This window comes from Vicia villosa, linkage group LG1 (genome assembly GCF_029867415.1).
Source record: "Vicia villosa cultivar HV-30 ecotype Madison, WI linkage group LG1, Vvil1.0, whole genome shotgun sequence".
In the NCBI taxonomy this organism is placed as follows: Eukaryota; Viridiplantae; Streptophyta; class Magnoliopsida; order Fabales; family Fabaceae; genus Vicia; species Vicia villosa.
Window position 1 is genome coordinate 106,770,471 of NC_081180.1, and position 11,336 is coordinate 106,781,806.

The 11,336-nt window shown below is 35.5% G+C and overlaps 1 protein-coding gene across 1 annotated transcript; it reads right to left on the reverse strand.

Moving 5' to 3' along the window:
* Nucleotides 1-5,068: 5,068 nt before the first annotated feature.
* Nucleotides 5,069-10,211, reverse strand: LOC131650933 (uncharacterized). The gene is made up of 3 exons (XM_058920633.1): nucleotides 10,023-10,211; nucleotides 5,271-5,729; nucleotides 5,069-5,080 (listed from the first exon to the last, which is right to left on the reverse strand). Exons 1-3 carry the CDS (start codon nucleotides 10,209-10,211, stop codon nucleotides 5,069-5,071), a joined length of 660 nt encoding a protein of 219 aa, XP_058776616.1.
* Nucleotides 10,212-11,336: the final 1,125 nt, after the last annotated feature.

Sequence of the window (11,336 nt, forward strand, 5' to 3'; positions counted from 1 at the left end):
GTTAAATATACCAGAGGCACGCAATTATGGATCTCGAGAAAACTACTACATCAAATTGAACAAGTCTCTGTATAAGCTGAAAGAATCTGGATGCATGTGGTATAATCGCCTCAGTTAATATTTACTAAATGATGAATATACAAATAATTTAATTTGTACTTGTATTTTCATAAAATGATGTGGAAAAGAACTTGCAATACTAGTTATCTATGTGAATGACATACATATTATTGGAACTCCTGAAGAGCTTCCAAAAGCTATAAATTCCTTAAAGAAAAAGTTTGAGATGAAGGTCCTAAGAAAAACAAAAATTATGTATAGGCTTACAAATTGAGAATTTGGACAATGGAATATTTGTACATCAGGAAGGTTATATAAAAAAGTGTTGAAATACTTCTATATGGACAAATATCATCCATTATTTACTCTAATGATTATTATATCATTAGATGTAGAGAAACATCCTTTCACGCCTCAAGAAAATGATTACAAAAATTGTTTGATCATGAAGTACCATATCTTAGTGCAATTGGAGCACTAATGTACCTTGCTAATTATACACGTTTCGATATATCGTTTGTGGTTAATCTATTACCAAGATACAATTATTCGCCTACATGAAGACATTTGAACGGAGTCAAACATATACTTCGTTATCTTAGAGATGCTGGTTACTTGTCAGATTCTCACAATAGTATATCAGAATCAGGTTATTTGTTTACATGTGATGGTACAACCACTTCATGGAGATCTATGAAACAACTCATGGCAACAACATCAAATCCTGCATAACTATTAGCACTATATGAAGTCACTTCGAAGAAGACATTTTAAGAAACGACTACAAAGAATATCGTCACACATATAAATGTTTGCACGAGGGGGAGAAATACATATGTTTTGCACTCTTTTTCCCTTCACCGTGGTTTTGTCCCACTGGGTTTTCCTGGTAAGGTTTTTAACGAGGCAATTCACATTCAAAGGATATTGTACTCTTTTTTCTTCACTAGAATTTTTCCCACTGGGTTTTCTCTAGTAAGGTTTTAACGAGGCATATCCTCAATGGACATCCAAGGGGGAGTGTTATGAATATTTATGTTAGTGGATGTCCATCCATCTCCTTGTTCTTCATCTTCCTATTTCATACTTAATATGTGTTTAATATGTGTGATTTTCTATCTCCCTTGAGTCCTATAAATAGAGACTCATATTACAATGTAAAGCACACTTGAAATAAGATAAAATAATATTGCTCTCTTTCTTCTCTACCTCTCTTTGATCTCTCTATTGTTTTAGTTAGTTTTATAACAATAATAAAATTATTAATAATAATAAATAACAATAATAATATAAATTGTAAAAATTAAATAAATGAACCATAATAATAAAACCTAAGATTAAATTAGGGTAAACCTAAATTAAAAAAGTCCCCAGCAGAGTCGCCAGCTGTAGCAACCTGCCCTAAAAATTAAGATATTTAGAGTCGCCACCTATTCTACCAGGGCGAATAGGAAACCCTACGCAGTTAAGAGGTCGGGGTAAGATTATTATAATCAGGTCGAGGGAATAGGTGTTAGGCACCCTCAACCCTTTCCTAAGGTTTTGAGGCTAAGGTAAAGTTTTATGGCCAAATATTCAGGTTTAATAGCTAAGGAAATAAAAAGGGCGAAAAGTGAGATTTGAATAAATTGAGATTTTAGGGAAGGGGACTCGCCTTGTTACCAAGTGCCTACGTACCTCCTTATGGAGGATCAGAGTCTACATAGTTCGGGCACAGGATTGTACGCCTTTGAGTTTGATATGATATGGTTTGAAGACTTTTTGAATTGCCTATCGTAGTTTTGATTTTGTGGTTTGCAAGGCATTTTGAATTGCCTTATTCGCAGTATTGAAGAGATGAGAAGTATTTTGAATGATTTAAGATGGCGTACAACCCTGGTTCTGATTTGTTACCATTAATTGCGATGATCAATAGGTTTGATCACCCTAATTAACAGATTTATAAAGAATTGCTGGCAATTCTAATTGATTAATTCGATTATCACTTTTAGCAAATGGATGTATTTTAATTATTTAATTTGATCGTTACCCCTCATAATCAATAGATTTGATTACGAATAATAACGAATTTTTATCAAAAGGAAATGCTAATCATCGTAACCAATAACTTTGGTTAAAACCATTTAGAAAATAATATGTATTTTTATTTTAATTTAATTAAATAATTAAATGATTGATCATTACCCATCGTGGCCAATAGATTTAGTCAGAACGAATAATAAATAAAAATCCTAACACTTTGACCAAGTGGCCAGTGGGATTGGGCAAACCCTAATGTATTGGTAACTTTTATAGGGTTTTTGTGATTATAATAATTAGAATCAATTAAACAAATTAAATCGACATAAACGGAACAATCGGGATAATCCTAATTAATCATAACCCTAATCCTAATTATATATTCTAACCCTAATTTTAAAAAATAAATATATTCATATTAATATGTAATTAAACAATTATATAAATAACATGTAAATAAAAAAAATAAAATAAGAACAATAAAAGAAACCTGGCTTCGACCCTGTGTAGTTGCGTTTGAGGGTGCATGGTGTGCCTTTATCTTCACACGCGTTGGATCTGAACATGGCATGATCCTATGGTTTAGATGCGAGGACATACGGTGAGTCAAACCTGGGCGTGCACACTGGAACATGCGAAGGCTGAAACTACGAACGAAGTAAAAATAAGGGATCCCTAGCCAGGGATCGAACCGGTACACTGAGGGTACGCGAATCAACTGCACAACGCTTCCACTAGGCCAATGGTCATTTGCTAATATCAACATAATCGTGAAACGTCATATATTAAACAAAGTGGACTTAGAAATTTTTAAAAAAAGAACCTGCGCCCCCCCCCAGTTCTTCTTCTTCCTTTACTTTTTTTTTCTGCAAACGCATAAGGCTTTGTTTGGATTGATGGAACCGGATGGAGCGGAGCGGAATGGGATGGAATAAAATGACATTCCATTGTTTGGATAATTTAAAAACGGATGGAACGGAGCGGAATAGAGTGGTATGGATTCCATTCCATTCCATCACTTACCACCATTTTTCTTACCCTCCGATTTGGGCGGAATGAACAACTTAACTTGTTCCGTCCTAAAATTTCCAAACAATGGAATGGTATCTTCGTTCCGCTCCGTTCCACTCTGCTCCGCTCCGTTCCACTCTGCTCCGCTCCATTCCACTCCGTTGATTTTATGATATCCAAACATAGCCTAAAACGCTTTGGCCACGGTTTCTATATGTTTCCATAACCCCTGCAAATTTGAATCTCACAAAAGACAACAAATAAATAAATTCCAAAGACATGGATCGATTGTAAATCATGCTCTGAACACGATGGTACCATTAATTCGGGCTAATTTCACCTCCATAAAAAAATCCCAATTTAGAGCTTTTAAACCCTAACAATGGTGGAATGCTCAAACTGCAGCAAAAAACTCAATTAAATTATACAAATAGCATCGGAATAATGTTACAAGCATGAATACATAATCAAAACGAGTTAAAAACGCATGTACGTATGGGAACCGAATTCGAAAAAGTGGGGTTCGACCACGGCTGCGCTTTTACGTCTCAGCCCCTTTCAATCAGTGGCTATGGGCTGGAATCGATCAGAGCATCACCAGGATGCTAATGGAATTCTTTATTTTCCTTCAAACCCTTTAAAACCGTGACTGCATGTCCCTTCTATCTCACGGTTATTTTGGAGCCTTTTTTAGGATTCTTCTCCTCCAAAAAAACCCCTCATGCCTTTATCACTTTCTGCTCTTATAGTACCACGAATTAGGTTAACAAGAATCTCAAAATATCCATCATTGAGTGATTGAATCTTTGATTGAAAATCCAAATGCAAAACTTTCTATTCTTGACTTAATCACATTCTAATTGATTTCTAATCACTTGCCTCACCTTTAATCATAATATTTGATTGATTTTTGACTGGAAATATTCAATCATGTATTTTCTCCCAATTAATTGGCCTTTTGTTTAATTTATTTTGATTTAACTTGAATTTTAATCAATAAAATCCAAAATAAATAAAAATAAAAATAAATAATAGAACAATATATGGATGGGCTTATAAGTCATGGGCCATGTTAGAAACAATTCCCCAACGTAAAAAGATAGGCCTATTTGGAAAAACATCCATTTTGAACCACTTTGTTTCACATTCTCCATCCAAATTTTAGCCAACTTCGACGAGGCATATCTCCCTCAATTTTTAAGATATGGACGGGTTTTAGGACTTTTTGGAAACCTCAAGATGTCCTCTAGAGGCCACTTTGGAACATATTTTTCATTTGGATATTTTATCTTGATGATATGGCCTGTGACAAAAAATTGCTTTTGGTTGACCTTTGAAAAAGACCTATAATCTTTTGTACTATATCTTCCAAATGCAGCATTTCTGGCCTTGGCTTGTGAGAGACAAAGTTGTAGAGAATCCAATTTTCTTCCAAATAGGCTTTGAGTGAGGAATTTCTGATGTTCCATGTGAAAGTTATGACCAGTCAAAATTGGGTTGACTTTTCCTATAAAAAACCCTAATTTGAACCTTTTGAATTTGTTCATTTATGAGTTTTTATTAATGGATCATGATCAATCTTTGATCAAATGATGGATATAACCTCACATGCTTGATGTTGACCAAAAATCTTGAAGTTTGACTGTATTTTGACTATAGTTGACTCTTAGATCAACATAGTCGATTGTAGATCATTTGAGCATTTGAATGAGCAATCCTTGGAATTGAAGCTTGACTTTTGACATGGAGATGCGTGGAGACATATGAGACACCTTGAGATCCATTTTAGGCTTTAGAGATTCAAACTCATTCGATAAAGTGAAAACCCTAATTTTGAATAGGAGAGAGTGACTTGAGAAAACCCTTGAACCTCGAGTTATTGAAGATAGAATGAGGAGGGCAAATTTTGGGGTACGACACTGATGTAGTATATTTAACATGATGTAGAGCAATAAATCGTTCCACAACTTTCCCTTTGTCATTCAAGAACCTAGCAATATAAATAAAAAGTCAAATGTATTCAACAATGTTATATGGCGGCATGGAGAATAATATGTAATAGGAATTGGAAAATAAAAATACTAACATTAACATCACCGCCATTTGCTCTTTGATAGATATATCACGCGACTCATCAATAAACACAGAGAATTTTCTTTCACCAAGCTTTTCATAATCACCTTGGTAAATTCATGTGCACAACACGTTGCAAGCTCCTTTTGAATGTCACCGAAAGTTATTGTGCAATTTTTTGGACCACGGTCAAAAGCATCTCTCACTTTTTCATCATTAGATTTTACCCAATTCACCATCTCTCTAAAATTTCCCTTATTTATAGAAGTAGAGCTTTCATCATGGCCACGAAAAGCAATGCCTTGTGCTATGAGATATCTAGTACAACCTAAAGAACTAGTCAAACGGATCTTATACAATTCTTCGGATTCCCTAGTTGCTCTAGCAAAGATACTTGTCACACTTTGTCTTTGATTATTATAATCATCATAGTGCTTCATAAATGAGTTGTGCTTACTATTATGACTACCAATATGATCTTTGAAGCCTTTAGATGCATGCTTCCAATCTTTAAATCCTTCTTTGTTGAAGATTTCATAACCAAAGTGTTCGGCCCTCCCGGGCGACTTAAAGAGAAAGCAATAAAAACAATAAGCTGCATCCTTCTACTTACTGTATTCGATCCATGTATAATTCTTATACCATGCTTTACAAAATGCTCTTGAAGACTTCCCAAATTGAGTTCGAGGAAATATTGCTAAATCTGGTTGCGTTGGACCCTTCAATATATATACCATCCTCACTTGGTCTTGAATATCCGTAGCATACTCATGAATTTGTTTCCTACATCATGGATCACGCACAATATCATATGAATTAAATTCATTGGCCACATTAGGTGGTGTTTCTTCTACTTCGGCTTCCGGTTGTACAACATTAATATTCTCAATACTTGTTCTAGGAACCAAACACTTTCTCAACCAATTAATAATCATATTATATTAATTCAATTCAATATTCTATTTTCAATTCATTTCCAATTAAATAGTGTCCTAATATTTCTACTATTTTCCATCTAAAGACCAATATTTAATTAGAAAGGATATTCAAATCAAACACAATTTCGATCGATTTGTAAAATATCACAATTTCAACAAAATAATACAACCACGTTAATATACTAATTAAACTTAGCTACCACGTAAATTTTCATCAAATTCCGGACAACTAATTATACCTCTTAATTCGGCTATTTCGATCTAACGAGACTGTTTTATTTCCCACTCTAGCATACTACTGTTTCCAATTAAATTTCATGTTACATTTCATTTTCATAACTATAGTTTTATTTTCACTTTCACTATATTAATATATATCATACTAAGTGACCATAAAGAAAATGGAAACAAGAAGAAAATAAATTTAAAGAACCTACTAGCACATCACATGGAGCATATATATGGAATAACACTTGGTGAAAATCCAAAACAAAACAATGTAACACAGTGAAAAGAGAACAAAACAATGTAACAGGGCACCATTGGAATAAAGTGAAAACGAAATTACTATGGCCAAATGGGGTGCAGTTACCGTGCATAGATAAAAATCTATGCACCATGCATAGATTATTATGGACCCTTGGATCATTGGATCAAATTCTAGACATCAATTGTTATTACTCAATACTCAATACTCGCCACTCAATACTCAATACTCAATACGTAATACTGGATTAAAAACATGATCCAATGACTTATGTAGGCTTATGCATGATGCATAAGTAAAATCCTTATGCATATTAGCCAAAGCCGGCCAAATGGGGTGTTCCGGTCGACACCACTGTCCAATACCCACGCCGTCCGGCAAGCTCAACCTTTCTTATCCCACTTTTGTTTGCTTATTTTCCAGTTTCAACGAACAATAACATTAATTATGAAAGTAAATTGCAAATTCAAACAGAAATAGAAACAAAATCAACACAACACAATGACCAATCTATACCCTAAACCCACATACAATCCATCATATTCCCATTTAGGTAGTAAGAATCCCCCTTACCTTGGATTAAGTGCAGCTTTAAGGAGAATCAATGGAAGATTGGGGAAAAATGGCACTTGAGAGCAATACTTTGGGTCTCCTTCTTCTCCCCTTCACAACCCTAGCCCCCTTTTCTCTTTTCTTTTTCTCCTTTTCACGGTTTCCTTTTCTCTTTTATATGCTACTACTATGTTTCTATTTTAAAGAAAAGACTATCTTAGTCATTTAATACTCAAATGGGCCTAACAAAATATACCCCTTAATACTTAGAGATATCATTATTTAAGTCCAAAATCATGTGTTTGTCTCTTCTTTTGATCAAAGCTAGTTGTAAAGGACTTTGAATCTTCTGACTGCTGAGTTATGAGTGTCTTTTGTAGATGTTGTTGTAGACGATGATGTTGTAAAGGACTTTGAATCTTCTGACTGCTGAGTTATGAGTGTCTTTTGTCTCTTCTTTTGATCAAAGCTAGTTGTAAAGGACTTTGAATCTTCTGACTGCTGAGTTATGAGTGTCTTTTGTAGATGTTGTTGTAGACGATGATGTTGTAAAGGACTTTGAATCTTCTGACTGCTGAGTTATGAGTGTCTTTTGTCTCTTCTTTTGATCAAAGCTAGTTGTAAAGGACTTTGAATCTTCTGACTTCTGAGTTATGAGTATCTTTTGTAGATGTTGTTGTAGACGATGATGTTGCTTGTGATGACTTGATCTTCTGTCTTCAATTGTTGAGTTTCTGCTTTGTAACTTTAGAACTTCTGATTTTCTATTCTTGTTGTACCGAGACTTCATGTATCTGATAATTCTTTGTAATTTCTTGAAGCTTGTTTTATGTACTTTTTGATTCTGTGCTTGTTATATGGGAGCGTTAATATTGCTTGTTCTTATGAGTGGTCTTGTTTCTGATTGCGGTCTTTTGGCTTGTTTGACGTGTTCTTAATCAAAACATCTGATGAATGATATTTTGGCTTTGTCAATCTTCTGGATGTTTGATTTCATATCTGAGCCGGTTTCTGATGTAGTCATTATACTCTTTTTCTGATGAATCCTGTATAAGACTTATAGCATAATATCTGCACACTAAATGAAACCATTGTCATACCCCAAATTTGTCCTACCCCTTTACTTCTAACTGGCTTAGGCTTTGCATTCATGTACATACATCACTTAGGCCATAATCCATACCCATGCATGCATATCATTGGTATCAATCAAAGACTAGCAAGAAAGAGCTTTTATGACAAGGAATTTCCTACCAAATGTGAGGATCTGAGGTGATTATGTGGCTTTGTTTTCATTGAAGTCTTCCTGGATTAGGGTTCTTCTCAACTCAAGGCATTGGTGGGAGTGGACAAGCTTGTAATTCATCTGGTTATCCTGAACTAGGGTTTCTTGACCAAAGTCAACGCAGTTGACTTTTTGGTCGAATACATTGATCAAGAGCTGATTTTATGAGAAGGAATAGCATGATGCTTGTGTGGAAGTGTTCAGTTGATTTCCATTGGTCAGAAGTGGATTAATCGGGAATTTCATAAAGATCGGAGAAAAATCGGAACAGTTGACTTTTGGGTCAAAATCGGAAGAATTATTCAAATATTGACTTTTGGTGGAAAATCGGTCGAGAAAAGTCAAAGAATGAATAAAATCGGGAGTTTGACAAAAGTTGCCAAAAATAGGAAAAAATAACAAAAAAGGAAAGGTTTCAACACTTAGAAAAATTTTGGCATCTTAAAAGCTTGGCAAGCAGTCCACTTCACCATCAGTTTACACGTGGCAAATGACATCTTTTGAAGAAATTTCCAACATCAAAGTTGTTCCTCTCATGGAGGAGAACAACTTTGTAGTTGGACACTTTTTAATTTGAAGATTGTATGAAGAGTTAATTTGGTTTGAAGTTCCTGAAAATCCATTCAGCTTAAGTCATGATCCAAGTCACAAGCCAAGTCATGACCTGGCATTTCATCAAGCACGTGGTATGCCAAATCTCAAGCTAATGTTAGAGCTCTACAAAAATGCCATGGGAGCAAACTTGGTATGCTTCCATTCTTTGCCATGTCCTCTATGTAAGGAAACAAGATTTGAGTCATTTGGTTGAATATTGAATCATTTATGAATGCTCAAAGTCAAGCCCTTGCCATGTTTCACACTGCCAGAAGTGCAAGCCAAAATCCTGAGTCACGCGTGTGCTTTTCATCGAGCACGTTGTATGCTGACTTTGGGACTAATTTCAGAAAAATACAAAGGTCCATCAGGTGCAAACTTAGTATGCTTATGTTCATCTCCATGCCCTCTACACAACAAGACAATAATCATGGAATTTGATTAAGAAAAGAGTAAGATACAAGAGTCTAAAGTCATGCCCTTGAAGGTTGCATTTGGGAAGGCAACGGGCCAGGTCTTGCTGCGCGCGTGGATAGGCATCAATACAGTTGTGTACTTACACTTTCCAAGGCACATTTGAATGAGTTACAGACCTCTTCTCTCAATCTTTCCAACATGAAACTTGTCCCATCACATGCCCTCTTTAAATTGATCATAAGATTGCAGCTAATGATAACTCATGGCCAAAGATACAAACTCATAAAGTTAGCTTCATGGATGCTCGTGTGGTAAGGTGTCAACATCAAATTCTGGCGCAGAATAATAAGCTACATGCAAGCACACCATAGTATTTCATGAACTCACCATATATAAACTAAATCCTTCACGTTTTAGGGACTTTTTTCCTTTTTCATTTTTCCACTCCCCTTGTTCTTCTCTATTTCTCTCACGGTTCTCTCTCTCATTTGATCTCTCTCTCTCTTCATAACAACAACTTCATTTTCATCCTTCTCTCTCCACCATAGCAAAACTTCACAAGCCATAACAAACTTCTACAACAAACTTTCAACCACCAATCACGTTCTCCGATCAACACCATCATTATCGCCACCACTCTTTTCTCCCTCTCATCCCTTTCTTGTGCATCTTCATACTCACCTTCTCTCTCTTCGATAACACCACAACAACAACTAGAAATTCCATTCTTGAGATCATAATTATTCCTTATTCCATCACCATAACCACCATCCATTCTCGTCTTCTTCAATCTCCTTCTTCCACAACTACTCAAGCCAAAGATATATCTTCAGCATTCAATCGATCTATGAGATTGTTTCTAAGAGACTCATGTCCATCGGAATCGTGGTTACTTGCACTGAGATCCTCTTATGCACTCTCTCTCGAGATCCGAAAGTATCATGTTCTTGTTGATCTGTGAAGAAGCTATAACGTGTGCATATCGTCATCGTCAAGAACGGAAGCGGTTGAGTTTTCTGGTGTAGTTGCGGTTCGACGCCAGGTGAGTTTCTCGAATCTCGATCTCAGTATGTATGTGATGATTGTATGCTGCATTTCTTTGATCCATTTTTTTCCGATTCATTTGTGTTGTTGCGTTCTTGGTGATAGAGTGTTTAAACATTAAAACCAATTGCATTTTCGGAATCAGAGAGAAATTTTGAGGGAAGAGATGGTCTTGATTTTTGTTTTCGAAGTTTGGTGGTCGCCGGCGCCGCCGTGGATGGCGGACCGGTCCGTCGGAGGAGAAGATGAATGTTGCATCACTGTTCACGTGAGTTCATGGCTTGCATGCTTTCACGTTTTGTCTTATTCATGTTATTGAAGTGATAGGTGGCATGGCATGGTTGGTGTGTGGCTCATTTTGTCTTATATGATTTAAGTTCCAAGCTGACCCATTGATACATGTTCACATGAATTTCCATATCACATTTTGCATGATAAAATCATAGTCCAAATTATACTCACATGCTGCATCATAAACAAAAAATGAAATAAGTGAAATAATTGAATCTGGACCATAAATTCCTTGGGCCTAGCGTACACCTGCTTCCCACACCCCCTTCGCATCTGGGCCCAAGCGTGCCAATAACTAGGTTCTAGTTCTTTTTGCAATTCACTTTCTCACCCCCCCCTGCTGGACAGATTTCAGTTTTACTTTCAAATTCATTTCTCTCCTAACTTTTGCACTTTTAACCAATTTTAATTGAAATAAAAATAAACAAAAATATTTTTAGATAGTTTTATGTGTGTACATAATTGTGATATTTTTTGTATATTTTTAGACATTAGTTTGTTATTTTTAATAAATCATTTTCTTTGGTATGTTCATGTTTCTTTCGATTTTGATAGATTTCGCAAA